The following is a 26,089-nucleotide window of genomic DNA, read 5'->3' as shown; positions in this document are numbered from 1 at the left end:
GTGGTTAATTTCGCTTTTTCGCTGGACCCCGTTCACTGCAGTACAAAGCTGAGCGTCTGGGCTGGAGTGGCTCTGTACTTTTCCAAACTGAGGCTGCGCTGATCGGTGATTATGGTAGGGAACAGATCAACTATAAATATGTACTTTATATGACCCCACTTCAAAAAATCCGAACTATCCCTTTAATGATGACTATTCTCTTCTGTCGCTACTGCTGCGCATATTTTAGCATTCTATGATTATTTTAAGGTTTTTATCCCAAATGAACATTGAGATGAACTTAAATTTGTGGCTAGGTTACGATGTGTTTATTTGCAATAAAAGTGATAAAAGCCTCAAAATAACTCTGTCCATAGCTCCTGTGCAAGCAGTGTAAACACCAACACCACCCCGGTATTCCAGATGGCTGCACTGCTAACTCAGCTAACAAGCGAATAGTTACTGCTGTGATGGAACAGAATATAGTCAGCAGCAATTAGCAGTTACTCTGGTGATATGCTGCCCCTTTTTTGGGAGGGCAGAATTAATTCAACAGAATTCAACATTCTTACATATTACACCATTTCATTTGTGAGAGAAATAATGTGTTACCTCCTCTTTAAAAAGTTACATCATCTAACTTTATCCCCATTGTTAAAGAGAGCTTATGTGACTTTTTGCTGAACCACTTTTAGCATTAAAAGATGATCGAGGCTAAAACGTAGGCTAACAGTAGCACACACACTACAGTTATGACTCAGTAAGATAACCACGTAATGTGCAGCAATATCTATTTTTGCGCTTGCCATCATCAGCTACTCAAGAGTATTGAACAATGGTGCATTTTGTTGCTTAAGAACTGAACTTTTTATTTGTGGTTAGGAAGAAAAATGACATTGTGTTGCTTTCAGAGAGATTCTCTTCAAATACATAGTTGTACATCTGACAACTGGCTTGCATGCAGGTATTTTGCCACACATCCGTTAGCTTATCTGCGACCTCATGATCATTCTTCTGATCATTCTGACTCATCCTCTGAGCAGAACTCTATTAATCATAATTACTTCTTTTCGATTGATGATAATAAGAGCACTTGTTATCTGATGAGCTGGTTCCTGTTTAATGATGAAGTACCTGTTAATCTGGATTCTGGCAAGCAATCTAAAAACGAGCTGCCGTCTACTGGCTCGACTTCCACCGCTCGATCGCCGACTTCAGAGATCTGTTGGGCGTGAGCAGCGTGGTCTGGAGGGGCAGGTTCGTCATGGGGCTGGTTTTGTTCTTGCCCCTAATCCAGCTCTCGATCGAGTCTCGCTCGTAGGAATACCCATCTGTGGAGCAGACATGACATTTAATACGAGATGATGATGTCTCAGTGTTGGAGGAACAGAGCTGTACAGAATGAAGTGAGCGCTTTTCAGCATCTTTCGTCTAACCTGCGGCGATGACTGGATCCCTCATCAGCTCTCTGGTGATTGGACACAGGAACTCATCCGGGGCCTCTGAACCGCTCTGCTCTGCCTTCAGGGACTCAACTTTCCTTGTGAGACGACCGCGGAGCCCGACAGACTCTGAGAAACAAACACACTGCTCGGCATTCTGTTCAGTACAACGGCCAAATCGCATCACACACAGTGTGATGTCTTTTGAGTTAAGAAGCAGTGAGGCAGAGATTGTTTGTATCCAACATTAAACCATTCATTTATCATCAAAGACTTCACAGAAACCAACTTATTCCACTAATGTACTTGTGTGAAGATCAATCAGCAAGACGACAGACTGGCTCTGTCCCTCTCGGGGGGTCTCTCAGATTAAACAAACACAGCAGTAAATCTGGACCTCGGCTCGATCAATCTGTGCCAACACACAAAAGAACCAGACGCGCCCGACTGTGTCACGGTGGCTTCACAACTCGGGCAAGGTGTCTTTGTGTGGGCTGTAGCTCAGAGTCGCTCATTCTAACACTCGAAAGAGAAGAAAAAAACCTTTGACTTGGAACTTTTCGCCACCAGCGACAGTAGAGGGAGGACCTTTACTGCCACACATGATCAGGGAGGTGTCGGTGCTGCGGAGGTGCAGGTCAGATGAAGATACAGTGAGCGAGAGCCGCTGCAGTGACGTTCTGTGGTCTGGATTCTCCACTCGAAGTGGCAAATGTATTGTTAAAGACGCGCTGAGGTAATCCCTCCCTGTCACACTATTCCTAGCCAGGTATAAATTGTCTACTGGTTTCAACCTGAAGACAGACAGGTAGAAGTGTGTTTTTTCCAACATGTATCTATTTTATTTGTTACTTCCGCCAAGAATGTCTTGTTTTCACCCGTATCCGTTTGGTTGTTGGTAGGTTTGTCAGCGAGATTACATGAAAATCTAGTCAACGGACTTCTACTTAATGTGGATTAAAACGTTGTGATACAGGGCTGGGGACTATAGGGCCTAGGTAATTATGTATTTATTTAGCTGCTGTGATGTTGGTCAGACTGACAACAGCAGTCATGACTTCTCATTGCCCAGAAACCCCAGAAACATTTTACCTGACACTGAAAATAAAGTTAATATATGGATTTTTAAACAAAACAAAACATTTTATTAACTCAATTAACTGTTCATACTGTATATTCAGTTATGTGGTCGCTGTGGATGTCCAAAATATATAAACTTTCAACTCTGTGACGACCCTCCCTGCTCTCTCTCTCCCTCTGACATCAGCAGGGTCGTCAGCAGCATTGGCACCACCTGGGCTGTGAGAGTCTGGGTGCCTTTATCTCTCTCCTGGAGCTCAGTCCTTTTTTGCTCTCCTCCCAGAGACACCTTGTTCAGCTTTTGTTTGGCATTTTGGTTTCTGTACATCCTTCTTACAGCATTACACATACACACACACTTCTCCACTCATGCATTCACCTACACCACTGATTCCACTGACTACACATGCCATGATTAGTTTAGGTTACTTTTTAAGTTACTTTGTCTTCAATAAATAATTAGTTAATTGTTTCACGTGTGCATCTCCTTGCTTTGTCATGGCCGTGCGGCCCGGTTTGTGACAAGTGGGGGCTCGTCCTGTTTTACTTTGCTTTGTTGGAGGCCGGTGATTGGTGGCCCTTTTGAGGTAGGGTTTTGTTTGTTTTTTTGTTTTTGCGTTTGGGAGATGCATTTTTGATTTGGTTGTTTGGTTTGGTTTGATTGTTGTTTCAGTTTGGGGAGTCTTTTTGTCCTGCAGCCTCAGGTGTTGGCCTGAGTGGGCAGGTGTGGACTGTCAGCTGTGATTGCATGGTCTTCTAGTGTAATAGATCTTGGCTTTTGTGGAGTTTCCCTGGTTAGGTTGAGCAATGTGGTCCATTTTGGCTCATTGGTTTTTTTTGTTTTAGTTTGTTATTTTTGTGTGGTGTGCGGTTGGAGCAGTGGTCTCGGGGACACATCCACAACCAGTAGGTGAGTAACCAGCGTGCTGGGGACTTAACTCGGTTGTTGGTTTGAGTGTTTAAATAACCCACCGCTAATCTGCATGAAGACTAGGCATAGTGAGTTAGATTAGTTTTGGATAGGCAGTTTAGTTAGAGGGGGACTTCACATTAGTCTCAGGGACATTTGTAATGTCTTTTTGTTACATTGGATGACCTTTGAATCACTGTTTGGTTGTTTTCTTCTGCCAGTTGCATTGTTTTGTCTTTTGGGCCTGGTGTATTTGTAGCTCACTATGGCAGGTATAGAGGATTTTGTTGCTTCGCCGTGTGAGGAGTTTTTGGATGGTTGTACTAAAGATCAGCTGTTGAAAGTTGCTGAGAGTTATGACATTGTTTTGAGTGGCCTAAGTGATAAACGTAAAGGTAATGTTAAGTCTCTGGTGAAGATGCAGTTGATTGGTAAAGGGGTGCTGGTGGTTAAACGGGGAGAGTCTGGTGAGCCACAGGCAGTACAGTCCTTTAAGGTTCCATCAGGTAATTTAACATTTGAGCAGCAAAAAGAATTGCTGTTGTTACAGCTAGCTCATGAGAAGGACAAACAAAAGATGGAGATGGAAAGGCAAAGGTTGGAGTTTGAGAAGCAAGTTGCAATTGAACGCTTGCGGCGTGAGACAGAGCAGGCGAAGATAGACTTGCAGGCTACTAGGCTGGGGTTAGTCAAAGAGGGTAAACTGTCTGGAGAGGTTTTGCAAGGGGGGGATGGTTCATCTTCACCATCAAAGTCCCCTGACATGGTGAGTAGTCTGCGTCTCCTGCCTAAATTCAACGAAAAAGATCCGGATGTGTTTTTTTCTTTGTTTGAGCGGCTGGCAGAGGCAAGAGGCTGGTCAGATTCTGACCAAACATTGCTGCTGCAGTGCGTGTTGACAGGGAAAGCACAGGAGGCGTATGCATCTTTGGGCGGTGACCTCACATATAAGTCAGTCAAGGCTGCTGTACTGAAGGCGTATGAGTTGGTCCCAGAGGCGTATCGCCAGCGTTTTAGGACATGGGAGAAGAGGGCTAATCAGTCACATATGGAGTTTGTAAGGGAGCTAACTAATCATTTCAATCGTTGGTGTGTAGCCTCAAGTGTTGATAACTTTGAGGGATTGTGCAATTTGGTCATCCTTGAGCAATTTAAAGACACTCTGCCCAGTCGGGTTGCCACATATCTTAATGAGCGCAAGGTTACAACTGCTGCTGAGGCTGCAGGGCTGGCTGATGAGTATGTGATTGTTCATAAGGGCAGGCCTGGTGAGCCTCGAAGGGAGCCTGTTGGGCGAAAGGAGGGTGGTAGATCACCTGTTCGTTTTGGCATTTCCTCATGTAAGGGGTTCCGGGCAGCACCTCAGAATGGAGAGGATGTCTGTAACTATTGCCGTGAGGCAGGCCATTGGAAGTCGGACTGCCCAATGCTAAAAGCTAAAAAGCAGCATGCTGGAGGCGGGCGTGTAAAACCAGCTGCCCTGGCTGCGAGTGTTTCAGGCCCTGTGGATGTGGGGGCGTGGCAACGTAACTGGGGGGAATCTGGCCTGACTGGTGCCATTGACGAGTCCTATCTGCCTTTCATTTCAGATGGGTTTGTATCACTGGTTGGTAGTGACACTCAAGTGCCTGTTAAGATTTTAAGAGACACGGGTGCTTTTGATTCATATGTTTTGGAATCTGTTTTGTGTTTTTCTGAGAAGACTGATACTGGCGACAAGATCCTTATGCGAGGAATGGGCTTGGATGTAGTGCCCGTCCCAGTGCATAAGATGAACTTGGACTGTGAACTGGGGCAGCGTGAGGTTCTGATGGGTGTGAGACCAGCATTGCCTATAGAGGGGGTTGATATAATTCTGGGCAACGATCTGGCCGGCAGTCGGGTTTGGGCTAAGTGTTCACCACCCCCAGCAGTCTCTCTTTCTCCTTCAGGGGAAAAACAGCCTGAAAGGGTAGGGCGCCTTCCAGTAGTCTCCCTCTCTCCTTCGGGGCCAGAACATCCTGATGAAAGTGCAGTGCACTTTCCGCAAGTTTTTTCTGCATGTGTAGTTACGCGGGCAATGAGTTGTGCTGAGTCCAAGGGGACAGATGGGAAGAGGGATACTGTTTTGCCATTTTTGCCTGATTTTCCTTTGTCTGTATCCCACAGTGAACTGCAGAGTGAACAGAGAGCTGACCGATCGTTGGATGAGCTGTTTGGGTCTGTGCTGACACCCTGTGAGCTGAAAAGTGTTGCCAGCGGGTACTTTCTCCAGGATGGGATCTTGGTGAGAAAGTGGATGCCCCATGGGGAGGATTTTGTTGGGGATCCCATCTTTCAAGTGGTTGTTCCATTAAAATTTCGTGGTTTGGTGTTAAAGTTGGCCCATGATGGGTCAGGGCATCTGGGTGTCCATAAAACCTATGACAGGATTTTGCGTCATTTCTTCTGGCCACGACTTAAAAAGGATGTTTCTCTTCACATTAAAAACTGTAGTACTTGTCAACTAACTGGAAAGCCAAATCAGGTCATTAAACCAGCTCCACTGCAACCGATTCCAGCCATCAGTCAGCCATTTGAGTACTTGCTCATTGATTGTGTGGGGCCGTTGCCCAAGGCCAGGTCTGGTTGTAAGTATTTGCTGTCAGTAATGTGTCAGAGTACCAGGTACCCAGCAGCTTATCCTTTGCGTACCATTACAGCAAGAGCTGTGGTTAGGGCCCTGACACAGTTTGTTTCTGTTTTTGGCATCCCTAGAGTGATCCAAAGTGACCAGGGATCTAATTTTTCCTCCCATCTGTTGGGCCAAGTGTTAAAACTCCTGGGAATTGGGCACAACCAATCTTCAGCTTATCACGCTCAGAGCCAAGGCGCTCTGGAGCGTTTTCATCAAACACTTAAATCACGTTTGCGGGCGTATTGTACTGAGCTTGATGGTGACTGGGAAGATGGGCTCCCCTGGTTGCTTTTAGCTGCACGGGAGGTAGTGCAAGAAAGCACAGGGTTTAGCCCAAATGATTTGGTGTTTGGGCATACTGTACGGGGTCCACTGTCTGTGTTTAAGGATGGATGGAAGGGGTCAGATCCACCCACTAACTTAATTGACTATGTCAATGGGTTTAGGCATAGGCTATACACTGCTGGGGAGCTGGCAAAGCAAATGTTGGCTACATCCCAGGCTAAAATGAAGAAGCAGTATGATCGTAGAGCTGAGCTGCGTGAGTTTAGTGAGGGCGATCGAGTTTTGGCTCTGTGTCCATTGGTGAGTTCACCCTTCCAGGCCAAGTTTATGGGACCTTATACAGTGGTAAAACGTGTTTCAGATCTAAACTATTTGATTTCCACCCCTGGTCGGAGGAAGTCAGTTAAACTGTTTCATGTGAATCTGCTGAAGCCCTACTATGCTCACTCTCCCAGTGCATCCGTTGCTGACCAGCAGGGGTCAGTGGCAGTGAGTACAGCTTTGGTAGTCGGTACAGTGGGAGGGGTTTTAGGTGAGTGTCTTGATGGTGTTCTTGAGCCTGATGAGGGGGTGCTGTCGGGCCGGTTGAAAAATTCAGAGACCTTGAAGAATCTTAAAGGGTTGGTTGGTCATTTGCCAGAAGAACACGCCCTGGAATTTGAAGAGTTGATTTTCAAATACCCTTGTTTGTTTGGTGACGTGCCGTCCCGCACCGACTGGGCCGAACATGACATTGATGTGGGTGAGACACTGCCTATCCGTCAGCATTTTTATAGAGTTTCTCCTGAGAAGCGTAAATATTTGGATGCTGAGGTTAAATATATGCTTGAAAATAACATTGCTGTGCCTTCCTTTTCAAGCTGGGCTTCTCCTTGCCTTTTAGTGCCTAAGAGTGATGGAACACCTAGGTTTTGCTCAGACTTCAGGAAGGTCAACAAAGTGACAAAGCCGGACTCCTTTCCACTGCCTCGCATGGAGGATTGTGTAGACCAGGTGGGTGCTGCCAGATACATCACTAAATTTGATCTGCTGAAGGGCTACTGGCAGGTGCCCTTGTCCAAACGAGCACAAGAAGTGGCAGCTTTTATCACTCCTTCTGGACTGTATTCTTATCAGGTGATGCCATTTGGGTTGCGGAACGCACCAGCCACGTTTCAACGCCTTATGAATCGTGTGGTGGCTGGGCTGACTGGGTGTGCAGTTTATTTAGACGATTTGGTGGTCTACAGTGACTCTTGGTGTTCTCACATGCAGCGGGTTAGGGCACTGTTTGATCGGCTGGCCGAGGCGAAGCTCACAGTAAACCTAGCTAAGTGTGAGTTGGCTCATGCTACTGTGACTTACCTGGGTCGGGTGGTGGGGCAGGTGGCTCCTGTGCGTGCCAAAGTGTTGGCAATTGAGAAATTTCCACAGCCTATGACGAAGAAAGAGCTCATGAGATTTCTGGGGCTGGTTGGATATTATCGGTGCTTCAGTAGGAACTTTTCATCTGTGGTGGCACCACTCACTGACTTGCTGAAGGCCAGGGCTCAGTTTGTTTGGTCAACAGAGTGCCAGGAGGCTTTTAGTGATGTCAAGTGTCTTTTGTGTTCTGCACCAGTGCTGGCTGCACCCCGTTTTGACTGTTCTTTTGTTTTACAGGTTGATGCAAGCCATGTAGGAGCAGGAGCGGTGTTGGTGCAGGCAGATGAGCAGGGAGTTGACAGACCAGTCAGTTTTTTTTCTAAGAAGTTTAACCGACACCAGGTTAACTACTCTGTGGTTGAGAAGGAGGCCCTGGCCTTGGTCTGGGCCCTGCAGCACTTTGCAGTTTATGTGGAGTCTGGTGTGGCACCTGTTGTGGTCTACACAGACCACAATCCACTAACTTTTTTACATTCTTTGCGGTGCCCCAATCAAAGGCTGATTAGGTGGTCGCTGTTCCTGCAGTCTTGTAATCTGGATATCCGACACATTAAGGGCCGTGATAATGTGGTTGCAGATGCACTGTCTCGGGCTCCAGTGATGGAGTAGGAACTTGTTCACCTTCTGTTCTTCCTTCCCCTCCGTATCAATTGAAATTGGCCCTTATAGGTTGGGATGTTGCTGTTTTGGGGAATGGATGTTGGAACTGGCAGATTGTAAGTATGCTGCAATTATTGTAGTATTTGATTATGTAGTTCTCACTTTGGTATCATGTTTTATGTATTATGTTGTGACGGAGATCCTGTGAGGACCCCCCGTCTTATGGGGGGGGGTGTGACGACCCTCCCTGCTCTCTCTCTCCCTCTGACATCAGCAGGGTCGTCAGCAGCATTGGCACCACCTGGGCTGTGAGAGTCTGGGTGCCTTTATCTCTCTCCTGGAGCTCAGTCCTTTTTTGCTCTCCTCCCAGAGACACCTTGTTCAGCTTTTGTTTGGCATTTTGGTTTCTGTACATCCTTCTTACAGCATTACACATACACACACACTTCTCCACTCATGCATTCACCTACACCACTGATTCCACTGACTACACACGCCATGATTAGTTTAGGTTACTTTTTAAGTTACTTTGTTTTCAATAAATAATTAGTTAATTGTTTCACGTGTGCATCTCCTTGCTTTGTCATGGCCGTGCGGCCCGGTTTGTGACAACTCCGTTGACAAGATGTTTAAAACGTTTTTACTGCCTTTTTTTCTTTTCTTCTAATAGATTTTTGATGGGGCAGCATTGAGGTGACAGGAAACAGACAGAGAGAGGGGGGTTGACATGCAGCAAGGGCCACATGTCGGACTCGAGCTCTGTGAAGACAATGTCTTGTTTTCATATTAACCTATAGCACTGCCTCCAGTTACGATGTCCTGGAAGCTTCCTGTTCAGCCGGTATGGTTCGATATTTATGACATTTTTATGTGACACATTAAATGTGTTGAAGGTACGTCTTTATGTAGACCACAGCTTGCACTCCAGTGCAATGTGACTTTGGAGAATCACCTTCGAACAAGTCACACTGCATCGTCTCTCTTTCAACCCACAATTAATGCAACAAATTAATAAAACGTTGACACAAATCTGTTTTGTTCCACAATGTTGTAAACGTATTTTAGCTGGTTGAAAAGACGTCTTGGCACCGATCCGTGCTCCTGCAGCCCCTGTGGACGAGAGCGGGATGAGCACCACTGATCCTGATCCGGCTCGTGTGTTCATTTGTTTTGAGAGCGAGTGTTTGCAAGATGCATTCTGATGTGTCTCTTTGTGGCTTTGTCAGATTAGTAACTGTGATATGATGATGGTGATAAAACAAACTCATACTCAAGGCTAGCTTGCATGCAGCCTACAGCTTCCAGATTCAGTTGCTCAGTAATGGTCATGTTTTTGAGTTGGCAGCCTTTCTATGGACAGTGAGCACCGATGGCCTCATTTGCTCATTTAAGGTATTAAGTAATAATTGTAAAACCAGTTAAAAGTTCCTTGTAGTACCTTTAAGTTTATCTGAACTTTTTTAAATCACCAAATTTCGACTAGAGTTGTCATTGTTGAATACAACAATGAAGTCATAATACAGGAATCAGCCTACAAACATCCACCTTCAGAGTCTAAACTCCCTCCTGTTGCTAAAAGCCCCAAATTCCCGGAAACCCACCACAGACCTCCTCAGCGGCAGCTACAGTGCTGATGAGGGGAGTGAGAACTAAAGCGTCTGAGCTGTTCGTCATGCAGTCATATTTGCTGAGGATGCTTAATAAACCATCTGGTTCGAGGTTTGAGTTTATGACTTTGGAAATGATGTCAGGAATGCCTGACTAAATTAGATAATTTTTGGAAGAAGCGATAAAAACTATGGCTTCCAGCTCCATCTGATGATTGTGAATTTAATACACATGGGAGAGACTTCTGGATAGTATTTGTTTTATAGAAGAGTCTGTGTCGCAGTTTGAATTGAAATGAATACTTTAGCATTATTTTGACATTAAACTTTTTTTTTCCCTCATACGTCCTGATGTTCGGGGGGGGGAACCGTGTTCTGAAGAAACCCGATCAGTCCTTCTTGATTTTGTGACTCATCCACAGAGCAGGGAGGCAGAGACGCGGGGAGGAACGCATCAAGAATGTGGCTACCTCTTTACCGTGAACTCAGTGCCCTGACAATCCTGTGTTCAAGTTTAAAACAGACGGACGCAAGCGGAGTGGAGGACTGCTGTCGCAATCACAAGTAGCCCGAATCCTTCAGGGAAAAGCGATAGTGCTTAATCAAAACGTCTTCTCTCGGTGAAACACGTTGAACCCATTAAGCTCTCTGATTCATCCAATGAACTAATCTTGGATAGAAAAACGGCACTTAACAGCTGTACGGGGGTTTAAGGTTTCCATAAGTTCCCAGCAGCCATTAGTGCTATACTGTCCATTTTACATTTAGATTGATAATTTGATGAGACGCTACAATAAAACTGCAGAATGAGGCTGTCTCCGCAGAGATACACTGAATTATATCCGAATGGAACTTTTTTTCCCCCCCTTCCTCCTCTTACTCAAAGATTCATGAATATTTCATCAAGTGAAGTGCACTGGAATCTAATTTACTGTGTGCGCGCGCTCGTGTGTGCGTGTCTATGCGCGTGCGCACGTTTAAACTAACAGCAAAATGATCGCTGTTGGTTGCACAGCGCCGAAAAGGGGACAGGAAATGTGACGATCTGCCGTTTTCTCTGTCCTCGTTCTGCGGTGCTGATGAGAGCCGTCCTCCATACTGAACGCATCGGAAGAGAGTGGACATGCTCAGCATCGCTGAGCAGCAGCAGGATCCGAGGGTAGTTGTCTTTACTCTTGTTTTTTTTTTCTTTTTTTTTTTTACTGCGTCTACTGCTGTCCAATTAAAGCAACACAACAGACGTCCAAAAGGTCGGGTTTTTTGTCGTGATTGTGATGAAGCTGGGTTACATGATTAGTCGCATTAAGTAACCGTAATCAGAGTACAAACAGCTTCTCGGGGCGTTTCGACTATCTGTTAAAATTCCCTGTAAAATATGTGTCTGTAAATTAGAATTCAAGATACAGCTGCGCTTAACAAGAAAGCACTCAATGTGCACCAAGGACACAAGGTCAACAAAAAAAATCCCCAAAATGTGTTACTGCAAGAGAAAGTAATTATGTTTTAATCTGCGGCGAGGACGAACAAGAGAGAACTGTGTGTGAAGAAGAGGTGAGAGATCAGAACAATGAAGAACATTATTCAGAATGTTTCTTTTTTTTGTCAATTTGGCTAATTGTGTGTGATATAAGTGAGTGTAGAAATACGTTATCGATGCATCGACTGACACACATTTTCTGCAACTATCGCAATAATGTGCAGCTCGAACACAAAGACATAAAATGGAGGCAGAATGTTTCACAGGTCAACAGTAAACTTTAAAGGTACAATCTGCTGAACACAACCAGAGGTCGAAGGAGGCTCGAAAAACATAGTGGGCACCAGAGTAACAGACAACCACTGCACCATGCTAGCTATCCTTGGCTGCAGCTAGCTACCGTTACCTAATTAGCTAAGTTAGCCGTGTAGGCAGCGGCCCGACAAATGTGTCTGGTAACAGAGAGGAACTTGAATTCAGAAGGTGTGAGGTTGTATTCTTCTGTTTAGTGAGGAAAATAGAAGTAAGACTATTTCATTTCTTAAAAGATGTGAAAGTTTATTTTGTTTTATTAAGCTAACAGCAGGCAATCATCTGCTAGCTGGAACCAAAACTACACAGCGCCCCTTTAAAGTAAAAATGTTATCCATATCTTAATAATTACTCCTTTAATGAATAGTTCAACATTTCTGGATAGACAGTTAATCATTCTTTTGCCAAGAGTAAGATGAGAGGATCGATAGCACTGTCATACTCATAGAGTAAATGTGAACCTGTCGGTTACCTTAGCTTAGCTTAGCTTTACATGAAAACTGGAAACAGAGAGAAACAGCTAGCCTGCTGTTGTCTCAGGGTAACAAAATCCCCTATAAGCACTTTTAAAGCTCATTCATTAACACGTAACATCTTATATCTCACATTTGTTTAATTTGTTAAGCTAAAATAAGCTAAGCTAACCATCACAGACTTTTTTTTTCCTAAAACAAAACTGCCTCAGTGGAGATAATGATGCTGACGCTTGTACATTGTTTGCTGCTGTACTTCAGCGTTGGAGCCATTACTTTTGTTTGTACAGTGACCCTCCACACTGAGACCTTGAATGACCCTGAGAGGACTAATCTTATTTTCAGAGGGATTATCATTGTTTGTGATGTAAAGGTCATCCTGTGGGCTCCTGTCCTCGCAGCATGATTTGTGATTGTATAAGCAGATAGAAAAAGCTGCAGCCTCACGTCCATAAATCAGATCACCATTTGGGGGGTTGGGCGTGCTGGGGGGAATAAATCAGAGCATCGATAAAAAGAGGCTTATATCACGCTATCCGATTCGAGCTTGTCATGTTTTAGGATCAAACTGTAAATCCCCACAAAAACACTGAATCCCAGTGTCCCCGTGAGACATGACTGTGTGTGTGTGTGTGTGTGTGTGTGTGTGTGTGTGTGTGTGTGTGTGTGTGTGTGTGTGTGTGTGTGTGTGTGTGTGTGTGTGTGTGTGTGCACTGTACACTCATGTGCGTGACTGCCTTTTTACATTCCGTCCTCACCAATTCCCAGCTCTGCGGCCGTTTCCTTGTTCAGCCGGCTGAGCTCTGCTCCGTCGATGTTGTTGGCTTTAAAGATGCTGACGAGCTCCTGCAGTCCTTCCTTGCACAGCCAAGTCTGCACATCCTCCTCTGACCAATCAGCAAGCAGCAGCCTGGAGTGACCCGGTAACTTCCTTCCTGCAAAAAACATACAACAGGAAGGGAAGAAGTGCTCTGCTATTATACCCCCATCTCCTGCAACACGACTTATCTGATGCAAACAAACAATTTCCCCTCACACTCCACAGAAAAGGACACAATCCCTCGGTGCTGATATGGAGGGCGACAATTACTTTCCTGCGCGCACGCACACACACACACACTCCCTACCCAAAGAAAGAAAATTAAACCCAGCGTTGTGTTGCCAGCATGCGGCTCATCAACCTTCACGTGACACTATGGGAGCGAGCGGACCGTCATCCATCACGCGAGGCCCAGATAAAATGGCCTGTTGTGAGCCGCCAATGTTAATGACACCTCACAGCAGGCGTGTGGTTCCCATCGCCCATCATTAGCCACGTGAAGGATAACCCTGAAAGACTGGGAGGTGCTGCTCATTACCACGCTAACCACATGTTAGCGTTAGCCCCCCGCCTCACCTCACCTCACCTCGCCGATCAATGCGTGTTTTATTTCCTCCACAAAAGACGTTCTTGGATGAAAAATGTGTTTTGATAAGAAAACAAGCGTGCTGCCTTGGTGTCGAGTGTCCATTAGGGTAATTATTAAAAAGGGACAGTTCACCTCAAAATACGAAATACATATTTTTCATTTTAGCTGTAGTGACATTTATCTTGTCTAAATTACTTTGGTGTGAGTTGCCAAGTTTGGAGGTATAAGCCGCGGAGATGTCTGCCTTGTCTTGAACGTAATGGAACTAGATGGCACTCGGCGAGTGGAGCTCGAAGCGCCAACAAAACAAAAAACTAAACAAAAAACAAACCCTCAATGTCTCTTGACCCAGTAACTCAAGATCATCCACAGACCTTGTTCTGTGCAGTTTCTACTCGTGGATGAGAGGGTTGTAGTCTTTGCTAGCCTGCAAAGTAAACATTAATGTCATTCTCTTCAGCTCAGCTGTGATATTAGCTAGATTGATGCTTGGTTAACTAGCCTCTCTACAATACTGTGAAAATATACTGTTGCCCGGTGTTGATTTTTTTTGGAGTGTTGAGCCACGAGTGCCATTTTGTTCCGTTTGTTCACCTTTTCCTGCTGTGTGTCCAGACGATAATGTCTTTTTGCGGGTTACAGCAGGGACGATGCAGCTCTGGGCACGTGGAGCATGGAGGATAACACAGGACAGCTGCACTCAGGAGGGATTTTCCCAGGTTGGCTGGGGAAAATGGGGGTTAGCATGAGGGCGTTAGTTGCAGCAGTAACGGCTGGTGGCGTGGCTGTGTTGTGCAGCTTCAATGGCTGGGCTTGAGTTTATTGATTATGCACTTGGAAACATGGATCTCTGCTCTAAAGCAGTAACCTTCCATGTTAGCATCAACAAAGAGTGCCTTGCTTGATAACTTTGGCAGAGGGGGGCTCATGCAATGGACTTCCTCACAGGGAAAAGGATTCAAATGTTCACATCTTCAGTTTTTCCATTTCCACTGGAATTTAATCTACTGGATTTAGCATGGAAGAATGGCTACTTACTTTTCAAAAAACATGCTCGGCAAATCAAACAAAACAATCTGGCCGATGTTTTTTTTGGCGGGGTGAAATGTCACTTCAAATCTTGAGCCATCCAGTAGTTGTTCAGATATTTCAGTCTAAACCAAAGAGGCGGACTAATCAGCTGACTGCCACTGCACACATACAAATGTGTTCTCATTGCCCTCTACTGCAGCTGCACTGGAAATATCCATAATTGTCAACATGGGGCCAACACTAGGTCATTTATTAAAAAAAAAAAAAAAAAACTAAAACAGAAATTGCCGTGTCGTTTGAAAGTGAGTTCTCCTTCTTTGGGCAGGAGTACAACTATGCAACAGAAAACACAATCCTGCCCCAAGCACAGTTGCACATGCACTGAGTGGAAATCTCCACTTATTTGGTCTGCAGGACACCGAGTGGAGTAACACCACCTCCTGACTCTGATGGAGTGTGGAGTCTCCCAGTCTAGGGAGGCTGAGTCATGGAAACAGTGCGCCAAAAGCATGAAAACCTCACAGAGCTTCGCTGCAGACTCCGCAGACTGTGCTGGTTAATTACTTGGACAGACGCTCATGTGAAGCTCTCCTCGTCACCTCCGTTATTCACAGGAGGAGTGTGGTGATAGTCTGGTTGTCTTAAAGAACTGATTAATACATACTGTCAGCTGCAGTCTGACAGCTTATTTCTCCGCGCTGTAGACCTCAATCAAAAAAACAAGCTTGTATCTAGAAGAAACTTCCAGATAAACTTGACGTGAGATCCAACACTGTTCATTTGATGCATCTGAGGCTTTGAACTCTTTGAACTAAAGACCCCCTGATGAGTTCACACTCATCACACTCTGTGCACTAATAAGCTTGACAGGTGCATCGGAACAAAACTACCCGGAGGGCGAGAAAGATGTCAATCAAGACTTATATTTAGACAGGAGGTCTAATTAAGTGACCTGAAGGGTAACTCCACCAATTTTTCAACATTATAGTGTGTTCACAGGTCTTGGGGAGCACTACTGCATATGCAGAAAAGTATAATAAAGCCTTTTTGTGGCTCCGGAGGAAGCTGCATGATAAATTGCCTCCAGTGATAAATTGCATTGTGGGTAATGTAGGCACCTGGTTTCGAAAAAGAACACGTGGAATAAAAAAAACGATATCTCTTTGTTACATTGATTTTGATCATATGTTTTTAAACTGTCCATCCGTGTTATAGGAGTGCAATGTTAGACCAGTGGCCTGCTTTTTAAAATGAGCGTATACATTACCCACATTGCAATTTTGCAACTGAGTTTACATCAGTGGAAGGAATTTATCAGGTGACATGCAGCTTCCTCTGGAGCCACAAAAGGTTTTATGCTACTTTTTTCCACAGATGCAGTCGTACATGAGAACATGGTTAAATGTGTGAATTTGGTGGAGTTGCCCTTTAAGGAAAAACACCTTTTCACGGGAGAATATGGTTTTGTAGGTCATATCTTGCACTGCTTTTTTCCTGCAATGGTTGAAAGGATGTGACTTTACGTACGTTCTCTCTTATTTTACAAAATGTAGTCCGCCAACATAACGACCGGCTTCCAACACAACAAAGACATTCCACAGAGCTCCTTTAAACTGTCTTGGTGAAAGTTGCTAAGTTTACAGCTAGCTGCTCCATGTAGCTATACTTCGGCTTGACAGGCACTGCGACTCCGAGCTAATGTCAGCATGCTAACATGCTCGTAGTGACAATGCTAACATATAAATGTTCACCATCTCGACTGTCTTAGTTAAGCATATCAGCATGCTAACACTTGCTAATCAGCACTAAACACAAAGTATAGCCGTGGCTGGTGGGAATGTAAATACTTTTATTCATAAACCACATTATTTTTCTTCCAAATCCTGAGGGAACAAGAACACTTGCACCAAATTTCAAAGCAATACATTAAATGGTTAATGGGCTCATTTGAGAATGAAACTATATATGTGTGACCCGTTTTAAACAGTTCATTGGGAGCAAATAAGCTTGTGTAAGTGTTGAGAAACAGGTCAACATATTGTTGGTTTCAGTCTTTTCATGGGATTAAGAGAAACACTGAATAATGGCAGCCTTATCCTTTAGAACCAGACAGTAGCCATTTCATTTGATTATTTATCTATTTTTTTTTTCATCCCATTAGCTTCACCGAAGCACCTTTGTTGGGTTCACACAACACGGTATACAGCCCACAAGAAAAGCTTCCTTTTCACATGTGAAAAAAAATAAATAAAAAGTGTGCTACAACAATAAATGCTTTCCATGGATTGAGACAACACCTGAACAAGACTCTGATATTTGAACCAGTCACATTCAAATAAAACAGCTGTGTTTTTGTTTTAGCTCAAAGTGTAGCTGAAGATATTTGAGGGTGAGTGATGCATTTATTTACCTTGGCACATTGTCTCCTTTGATTCAGCTGCTGCAGAAAAACATAAAAGGGAATAACTTTAATATGTGAAAGGAGAGGAAGAAACAAGATTAAAGGAAAAGGGAGACAAAGACAGAGAGAGAGATAGAGGCATACAAAAAAAAGGCCGATCTTCACCGAGATGGAATTTGCTTTGTCAACATGAACCTGACTAATGGCGGCTGGGGAGCTGCCCCGATGAAGCTTCAAGGCCTCCAGATGTCTGACGATTGCACCTTTTCATTTAGTATTTCAAATATTTTCTTTCATGTTGGCTTTTTGAGAGGATTCACCTCCATAAGAACAGCTCTCTGAGGCTCAGTGGTAGTTTGGCCCGCTGCACCAATAAACATCAATCACAATTCCTCCTCTACACACCATAGCTAGACAGCAAACGCACATGTAATGGGAGCTTCTCCTGCTGGATAGCTCCCAAAACACTCTTTTGGGAGGCTTTGGCGGTCTGAATGGCTTCTGGGCTTTGAACCACTGCAAACAGTCTGTTTAAAAAAAAAAAAAAAAAAAACGAGGAGTGATTGCTCATTTGTAAGCGCCAACCTAAACAACTCCCCGCTAAGTATTTACCAGGCGCGCTGACTCCATCTCCTATTCTCCACACGTTGACGCTTCTGTCCATGGAGCCGGTTGCGATCCACGGCATGGTGGGAGACAGAGCGACAGCAGTCACGTACCTGCAGGGGGGAGGAAGAGGAGCAGGAGTGTGAAGGGTGTGCATGACAGACTAAAACCGGCACAGAAAGAGATCGGCTTTTAAAGTCAGGTTCCATCTACCCTTAAAAAAAAAAGAAAAAGTCTTAGATCGTACAGTATCTTAAATCCTTTCATGCACTTCAAAGCGCTCTGCTGGTGCCTACCTGCGGTGCCACTTCAATGACTGTCTGGAAAGCAGCGTTGAAGAATATACTATTGCATCACCGCGCGCACCCAGTGCTTCTGAGAGAAACTAATCAGGCAAAAATCACAAATTTTGATCTAAAAACATTGGGATTGCTTTTTTTAATTTTTTTATTTCTGCTGTTTGTCTGATGGCTGCTGAGATTGCATGGCGGCGGGAGGTCGGGGTCATTTACCTGTCATGCTGTTTCAGAGTGTGGAGCAGAGTTCCCTGGTTCTGTAAACAAGGTGCGAACAAACACGGACAAAAAACAGGAATGTTTGGCATCTCTGTGTTTACTGTGGCTGTGATTCATTGTTTGGAAATCACCTCTGTCACAGTTAGCTGAAACAGCAAAGCTAAACAAAGTGTTTTTACTTACCGCATCATATACTGCAACGCTTTTATCCACCGAGCTGTTGAATAATGACAGTAAACACATTCAGGTTTGGGTATCGTCTCCGGTTTCATTTTGTAAAGTTCATCCTCATGTCTCATGTTTTGTTACTTCCTGTCTTTGTCTTGTTTTCCTTCCTTGTGATTGTCCTGATTGGTTTCACCTGTCCCTGATTAGCTTCCTGTGTATTTTAGCCACCTCTCATTGTCAGTGTGTCTGTTTTTCTTCCCAGTGTTTGCGCTGGGTTTGTTCCTCTTGTTTCACCTGTGTTCCTGCCTGAGTTCCACACACTTTATTTCGATTTGGACTTTCATTTTTGAATGTTTTGCATTTCCTTGGTTCAGGGTTTTTCCATATGCCTGTTTTTATTATCAATTTTCCAGTAAAGTTTGCTTTTTGACTGTATTTTGGCCCTTTTTGTGTAACCTTTACATCTGTATGCATCAGGGCCAAAACTAATGATTCGATTAGTCCTCATTTGCTCATCACAAGTCCAAAGTAACGTCTTCAAATGGCTTCTTTTGTCCAACCGACAGCCCAAAACCCAAAGATTCTTCATTTACTGTCAAAAATGACAAAGAGGCAATCTGATGATCAAAATAGAAAGGCAACTTATTTCCTTCAATCAAGTAACTGTTACAGCACATGCGTTTGTATTATAAACAGAGGTGGCAAAAGTAAACACATTTACTCAAGTAGAATCCCAGATAAAAAAGTAGAAGCACTAAAGAAACTTCTTTACTCAAGAACAAGTAATACAGTACAGACTCTAAAATGTACTCAAAGTTTCCCTCTGAAAGAAATTTCTGTGCAAAGCTAACTTAAGCTCACATCATATTAATGAAAGTGATATGATGTGTAATAAACTAAGTATCAAAGGTAGAATCAGTAGGATTTGTCCCAGCTGATCTTAAACACACCAGAAAGATAACTGATTGTTGAGTATGGTTACCAGGATGTCAAATACAAGGACATCAAATACAGATATTTGGGTTGGTTAAGTTTCCTGAGCACAGCAACAAAGAGAGAAAATAAAAAGATCCAGGCAGAGGAGCTGCGGGGTCGATAAATACTGAGTATTGCAAGGTAGCATTTGTATTTCATTACTTCCCACATCTGATTATAGAGTAGTAGTAGTAGTAGTAGTAGTAGTAGTAGTAGTAATAATAATAATAATAATAATAATAATAATAATAATAATAAAAGATGAAAATTGGCCTCTAGTCAAACAAACACACCTCAAACAGCACAGATTAACCTTCACTCTGTTTGAACTGAAGCCAGAAAACAGCAGAGGGACACAACAAAACACACTCCTCCTGTGGCCGACAAAGAGAACAGCAGGATCAGTGCTCAGCAGTGGCATCTGCTGTTTACAGCACTGAGGGAGAAAAGGGCGCGTTTTAAACACGGAGGAGAGATTCATTAAATACTGATTCGCCCCAAACGAGCGAGTGATTTCACAGCAAATAATAAAACAAATGACTTTACAGAACGAGAGCCTGACTGCCATCAAAGTCAATATTCAGTTACCAAACGCAGGAGGTGTTTATTAGTGATTCCTGTGTGTGTGTGTGTGTGTGTGTGTGTGTGTGTGTGTGTGTGTGTGTGTGTGTGTGTGTGTGTGTGTGTGTGTGTGTGTGTGAGTGTGAGAGAGTGAGAGAGAGAGTGCGTGCGTGCGTGCGTGCGTGCGTGCGTGTGTGTCTTACCCCGAGACGACCAGCTCTCCATCAGAGGAGAAGGCACAAGACAGAACTGGAGCCGACTGGCTGGTGAGAGTGTGAAGCAGCTTCAGGACACAGGCTGAGGGTCGACACAACACACACACGCGAAAGGTTAGAGTTCAAAATAACTCCCCTATCCCTCAACCCAGATGCAGTTAGATGGTAGTATCTTCATGTAAAGTGTAATTTTATCTTATTTTACACTTTCATTTATTCATCTTTTTATGTTACACCTATCTTTATGTTTTAAATCTTTATACAATACTGTAACGGGTATTAAGAAGTCTGAGAAAAATACAAACCGAGTTCTGAAAACAGAATTAAGTAAACTTGTCTGTATTCGTTTCACAACCGACCTCCTGCAAATTGACAAGAACACTAAAATATGTTCACTGAAACTGACAAACACACACTTCAAAGTGCATCAGTGCACACACACGCACAAACTTTTTGTCAATAACTCTCCTCCCTCTCGCTGTCTTGCAGCTGTGCCACCTGCTGACAGCTGCTTGAAAACAAAAGATTTTCTTCTTTTCAGCTGTGAACCTGAGACATTCACGGCCTCGCATACAAAGACACACTTCGGTGCACGGAGCAATAAATTCACGGTGCCAAAACCTAATTGGTCTGTACTATTTACATCATCAGCCTGTAAATACACGTGTATTAAATCTAACCTCCCACCTCTCCATTAGAATAAAAATACTGTTTTCAGGCTCTGTGGGAGGCTAATGTGTTATTTTCATGCATATTCATGATGCAATACACACCGATACATCAGAGTGAGAGGGGAAAGAAAATGCATTATTAAACCTGGAAACATTTAAATGAACACCTGAGACATCAAAATAAAACAAACGTGATGCACAATCAAGCAGTCAACATATGCTGCTGGGTGGAAGGAAAAAGGCTGCAAAACTGATAATGTGAATGATTTAAGCTCCCGAACAGTCCCGGAATAAGAACGTTTCCTCAGGATATGGAGCCATAAAAATACGGAGCTCCTACACAAAGTAAGCAGCGGCTTTGAATATGTTCCATACAGACAGTGAGCTCAGCTTTAAACCTGGCCTCATGGCTTTCTTGAATCATCTACACTAGGTTATTTTTCTCATATCACAATGAAAGGTTGGGTTAAAGGAATAATTCACCCTAAAAAGAAAAATCCCATTATTACCTCATCACCACCACACTGATGGAAGGCTGTGTGAAGTTTCATAGTCCGCAAAACATTTCTGGAGCTTCACAGCAAAACAGCGTTCTCCTAAGCAGCTTAAGTAGATGGGGACTTGTTTTAAACCATAGAAAAATGACATTAAAAACAAACATAAAATGGCTCCATACAGCTTGTTTGGTGTTTTGGTGTTTTATGTTTTTAATGTTATGCATATATTAATGTTATATACTAGTTTTTTTTCCATTAATTGAATTTTTTTCATCTATATTTCACAGAGTTTTGGATTCATATTTTACCGTTTGTTCTTATCTTTTTATTCCATTTTCTTTTAACATTTCAAAAGATTTTTTTACATTTCATATTTTATCTTAATCAATATTTTGCTGTTGCTTGTATTCATATATTTATTTTTCATAATTTGACTACTTATTTTATTGTAAGTGAGTGGTGTGCATTACTCTCTTAATCCATTTTTGTTTACTTAATATCACATGTTTTTTGGATCACTTGTAGCACTTTGAATTAGTTGGAAAGGGGCCACATAAATAAAGTTTGACTGACTAACTGATTGAAATGTTTGGCGGACTATAAAACTTCACCGGACTTTCCATTGACTTGGGGGCGAGCAGATCGTGACATCAATTTTCATTTTTGGGTGAACTGTACCTTTAAAGCATGTGACCCTTAATGCACATGTTAAAAACAGTGTATGGAAAACTACATCTTAATGAAATGAAATTAGACGTCGTTCTGCTCAGACATGAATAATCCCCATGGACCGCAGCGGGTCACCATGTGGGACAACATGTGGCAAACAACTGTTACCACGGCAACTATCAACATGGCGTGTTCGCACCACTAAGAGGGAATACAGTCTGCAGGCTGGTTACACAAGCTGCGAGCGTACACGAAATGTTCTTGTTCTGCTGCCGGTCGTACAAGATATAAATGTCACAGTGGATATATGCACCTGATTTCCTCCGAAACTCTTCTCCACACACGGCCCTGCTGTATTTCAGCAGAATGTCTTAAAGCGATCCATTATTAATGAGGCAGTCTGTAGCTGATTTATTCCACACACACACTAATAAAATGTTCTATTCTACAGAGAGATTTCAAGGTTAAAGCAGTCAGTGGCCCCCCCCCCCCCCCCTCTCTTTCTCAGGGGCGATGGAGTGAGAGAGCTTTCAGTGGAGGGCGGCGGGCAGTGAGGTCGGCCTACCTGCTCCTTCACGCTGGGAAACAATCCATATTTTCAGCTGGCTGTCCTGGCCGCAGGAGGCCAGTCGAAGCTCCACACAGCAGCCGTCTGCAGGACAAACACAGACACATTCACTTTCCTCTGAATGTTCTCATGCTTGACTGGGTTTAATAACAAAAGGAGACAAATTTAATCTGATGGTCTGTTTTTGAAGTGTAACACTACGTGACAAGCTTCTTTTCACCCCGTCTGTGGTATAAATACAAGTGTTTGGATTAAAGTTAGACTCCATTAACAAAAAAAAAAAACAACAAAGTACATTTACTCAAGTACTAAAGTACAAATTTGAGGCACCTAAGTTACTAGTTACATTTCAGATTACGATATGTCACACCCTTCCTGTCCAGTGAAAATGATGTATCTTCAAAAGAGGTGATTTTGAATTTGAATGTTTCTGACCTGAAGGATAAAAGTGTTCATAAACCCTTCATGGGCTGAGAAATTCTCCTTCTTCAGCCAAATTAACTAATTAAAAAAAAAATGCATCATTGCAAAAATAAATCAGGTTGTTTCACTTTTTTAAAGATTATTTAGTTCTCAGCAGGCAGCAACACAACTAACTATCTTACAGAACATGATGCTAATGTGTATGCATATGTGTAAAGTAGTTAGAATTAGCTCAACTTGACGATTGAACATCTACGGCAGTAAAATGCAACACATAATAATAATAAACATGCCAATAAATTATGTTTACTGCACAATGAGCACTTTTACTTTTCCTACTTTAAGTACATTTGCTGATAATCCACACACGTTTTATTTAAGTAAAGTTTTAAATGCAGGACTTTTACTCATAGTGGAGTATTTTAAAATTCTAACTTAAGTAAAGGATCTGAATACTTCTTCCACTGCTGGCCCAAATTGAAATCTAAACTTTAAACAAAAATAAAGGATTAGTTCAGCCAAACTCACAAATGAATAACTGTTAGAAAATGGCTTCTTTCTACTGAACAAATGCTATGTGCCTGACCTTTTTTTTTTCTAACTACTATTACTTTTTTATTATCAACCTAATATTTTAAGGTTCAGTTTATAAGAAAGTTGATTTTTGAGTAGTTTTTCCAATTTGTCAAAGTTGTTTGACTATCCCAGACTTCAAATAAACAAATCAACTACAAAAATAGTTGTTAATTAATTGGACCAATCGACTAATTATACAGACTAGAATATAATTAATCTCCTTTGTCTGGATCTAAAATCATCAATAGACAAACTATCTACATGTCGAGACACTGACATGAACATAAGTGAAAATGTTTTTGTTGAAATGACCCTTTACAAACTCAGCACCCACCGATTTTAAACTGGGGTGCGAAGCTGCAGCAGGTGACTCCCATGTCGTGGGCGTCCTTCTCAGCATGCAGGAGGCTGATGTCCGTGTCCCAGAGTTTGAGGTCCCCACGGGTGCAGCCGGTCACAAACATCTGGCCACAGGGAGAGAAGCAGCAGGCCAGGACACTGGCCTCGCTCACTTCACTGCATCTGTTCACAACAGTGTTGGGTCACACGAGTCATGGACAGCAAAGGACCTGGTCTAGAACAACTATCCCTGGTTTTTAAATTAGATCTTTCATTAATCATTAATCAAAGAGTTTAATAATAATTATAACAGTAATTGACAAATTATAAGATTAACAAGTAAAAACTAATCTGCAGCTATTCTGATGGTCAATTAAACAACATTTCAAGCAAAAGTACCAATTATTTGCTGGATCCAGTCAGGGCAGACTGGATATTTTTGTGTTGCCTCTAACAAAACACACCAACAAACCAACCAAATTACTTAAATGTCACGTGATTACGATTATAGTTATCAATTTAGTAAGAGGATTTTGTGCTTTCATTCAAAATGTTTTGGACAGCTGGTCAGATAAAACAAGATCTCTGACTTTTGTGCATTATTCACTAATTTCTGATATTTTCTGCACTAAAAGGTTGATCAAGGTTTGAGTGTTTAACCTTTAAAATGCAACTTTTTTTTTAAAGTGCTGGACTTAAGAATACATTTCATACTTATCAATACGTATACACCACTAGATATTAAGTCATTCTTTTGGATATTAAGTCATTCTTTTGAATATTAAGTCATTCTTTTGGATATTAGGTCAATCTTGTGAGATATCAAGACATTCTTTTGCGATATTAAGTCATTCTTTTGGATATCAAGTCATTGTTTTGGATATCAAGTCATTCTTTTGAGATATTAAGTAATTCTTTTGGCTATTAAGTCATTCTTTTGGCTATTAAGTCATTCTTTTGGATATCAAGTCATTCTTTTGAGATATTAAGTCATTCTTTTGGATATTAAGTCATTCTTTTGGCTATTAAGTCATTCATTTGAGATATTAAGTCATTCTTTTGGATATTAAGTCATTCTTTTGGATATCAAGTCATTCTTTTGAGATATTAAGTCATTCATTTGAGATATTAATCATTCTTTTGGCTATTAAGTCATTCTTTTGGCTATTAAGTCATTCATTTGAGATATTAAGTCATTCTTTTGGTTATTAAGTCATTCATTTGTGATATTAAGTCATTCTTTTGAGATATTAAGTCATTCTTTTGAGATATTAAGTCATTCTTTTGGATATTAAGTCATTATTTTGGTTATTAAGTCATTATTTTGGATATTGAGTCATTCATTTGAGACAGTTTCTCATGATAAACAAACTCTAGATACTAGATCATTTCTGGAGATCATTTCTCATTATGACCTTCAGTAATTAAAGGTACGCAGCAGTAGCTCATGGTGTGATTGACTCTGGGTCAAGCTGTACCTGCGCAGTGTCTTGCAGGAGAAGTCCCAGAGGGCCACGGTGCCATCGCAGGCCCCGGCCAGCAGGAGGGAGGAGTCCGGCGCCAGTGCGCACACTCGGAGCGGACTGCGGCCCGGGTGCTGGAGCACCGCGGAGACCTCACCTGTCCTCGAGCCCCACACGATCACCGAGCCGTCCGTGGAGCAGCTGAGCAGGTAGCTGCCGCACGAGCTGAAGCAGCAGCAGTGAACCCCGTACCCGTGACCCGACAGAGGGGAGCAGGGGAGCTCCGAGAAGTCCGCGGTGTCATAAACACGGAGGGTCTTATCCCCGGAGGAGGAGGCCAGCAGGGATGGAGAGAAGGCGCAGCAGCTCACCTCGTCCGTGTGCTGCTGCAGGGTGACGGTCAGTGACACCATCTTGTTGGCACGGAGGCTCGACGCTGCCGGGGGAGCGCTTCTCTCACAAGGTGGCGCAAAATGCTCAAATATCCGTCTGTGACAGGAAACGAAGAGACGAGTGGAGGAGTGATGAGCCCCGGGCAGACAGCTGCGCGTCCTGACGGTCACACGTTGAGTTAAAATAGAGAAGAAGAAAAAAAATACTACAAACCTGTCAGCTCAGAGTGCTTCTGCTCAGGTGTCAGGAGCACTTCGTCCTCCAGCTCGGCTGTAAAGTATGTTTTTATCTCACACAGCTGTTATCAGTCATGTGACGCTCAGTTACACAATGTTTATGGCGGAGTTTTCCATTACTTGTACTAGAAAAACTGACTCACAACA

At 43.0% G+C, this 26,089-nt stretch overlaps 2 protein-coding genes across 4 annotated transcripts; one reads left to right on the top strand and one right to left on the bottom strand.

Annotated features, from left to right (window-relative positions):
- Positions 1 to 820: 820 nt before the first annotated feature.
- LOC115587798 (WD repeat, SAM and U-box domain-containing protein 1) lies at positions 821 to 26,089 on the bottom strand. 2 transcript variants are annotated; one of them, XM_030427795.1, is made up of 12 exons: positions 25,920 to 26,072; positions 25,329 to 25,802; positions 23,846 to 24,033; positions 22,510 to 22,596; positions 20,096 to 20,189; positions 18,372 to 18,405; positions 18,186 to 18,226; positions 17,680 to 17,786; positions 17,077 to 17,106; positions 12,984 to 13,160; positions 1,416 to 1,550; positions 821 to 1,310 (listed from the first exon to the last, which is right to left on the bottom strand). In XM_030427795.1, the coding sequence occupies exons 2-12, from the start codon at positions 25,724 to 25,726 to the stop codon at positions 1,159 to 1,161; spliced, it is 1,443 nt and encodes a 480-aa protein (XP_030283655.1). In that variant the 5' UTR covers positions 25,727 to 25,802; positions 25,920 to 26,072; the 3' UTR covers positions 821 to 1,158. The 2 variants fall into 2 exon arrangements, with proteins under 2 accessions (XP_030283655.1, XP_030283656.1); XM_030427796.1 differs by lacking the exons at positions 821 to 1,310; positions 1,416 to 1,550 and adding an exon at positions 11,136 to 12,710 and having other exon boundaries at positions 25,329 to 26,089.
- On the top strand, positions 2,655 to 8,915 carry LOC115587797 (uncharacterized). 2 transcript variants are annotated; one of them, XR_003985177.1, is made up of 2 exons: positions 2,655 to 8,472; positions 8,631 to 8,915. XR_003985177.1 is itself a non-coding variant. In XM_030427794.1 (2 exons), the coding sequence occupies exons 1-2, from the start codon at positions 3,677 to 3,679 to the stop codon at positions 8,363 to 8,365; spliced, it is 4,041 nt and encodes a 1,346-aa protein (XP_030283654.1). In that variant the 5' UTR covers positions 2,655 to 3,676; the 3' UTR covers positions 8,366 to 8,915. The 2 variants fall into 2 exon arrangements, 1 of the variants encoding a protein (XP_030283654.1); XM_030427794.1 differs by having other exon boundaries at positions 2,655 to 7,345; positions 7,994 to 8,915.

This window comes from Sparus aurata, chromosome 9 (genome assembly GCF_900880675.1).
Source record: "Sparus aurata chromosome 9, fSpaAur1.1, whole genome shotgun sequence".
Lineage (NCBI taxonomy): Eukaryota > Metazoa > Chordata > Actinopteri > Spariformes > Sparidae > Sparus > Sparus aurata.
Note: the sequence above shows the minus strand (reverse complement) of the source record. Positions and strands in the feature narration are given on the sequence as shown.

Excerpts from the sequence above, each read along its gene's own strand:
- LOC115587797 (XM_030427794.1), top strand. The coding sequence starts at position 3,677 with ATGGCAGGTATAGAGGATTTTGTTGCTTCGCCGTGTGAGGAGTTTTTG. Across the intron at positions 7,346-7,993 it reads TGGAGGATTGTGTAGACCAG|GTTGATGCAAGCCATGTAGG; the intron begins GTGGGTGCTGCC and ends TTTGTTTTACAG.
- LOC115587798 (XM_030427795.1), bottom strand. The coding sequence starts at position 25,726 with ATGGTGTCACTGACCGTCACCCTGCAGCAGCACACGGACGAGGTGAGC. Across the intron at positions 24,034-25,328 it reads TCCTGCAAGACACTGCGCAG|ATGCAGTGAAGTGAGCGAGG; the intron begins GTACAGCTTGAC and ends TGTTGTGAACAG. Across the intron at positions 20,190-22,509 it reads TTCCCAGCGTGAAGGAGCAG|CCTGTGTCCTGAAGCTGCTT; the intron begins GTAGGCCGACCT and ends GTCGACCCTCAG.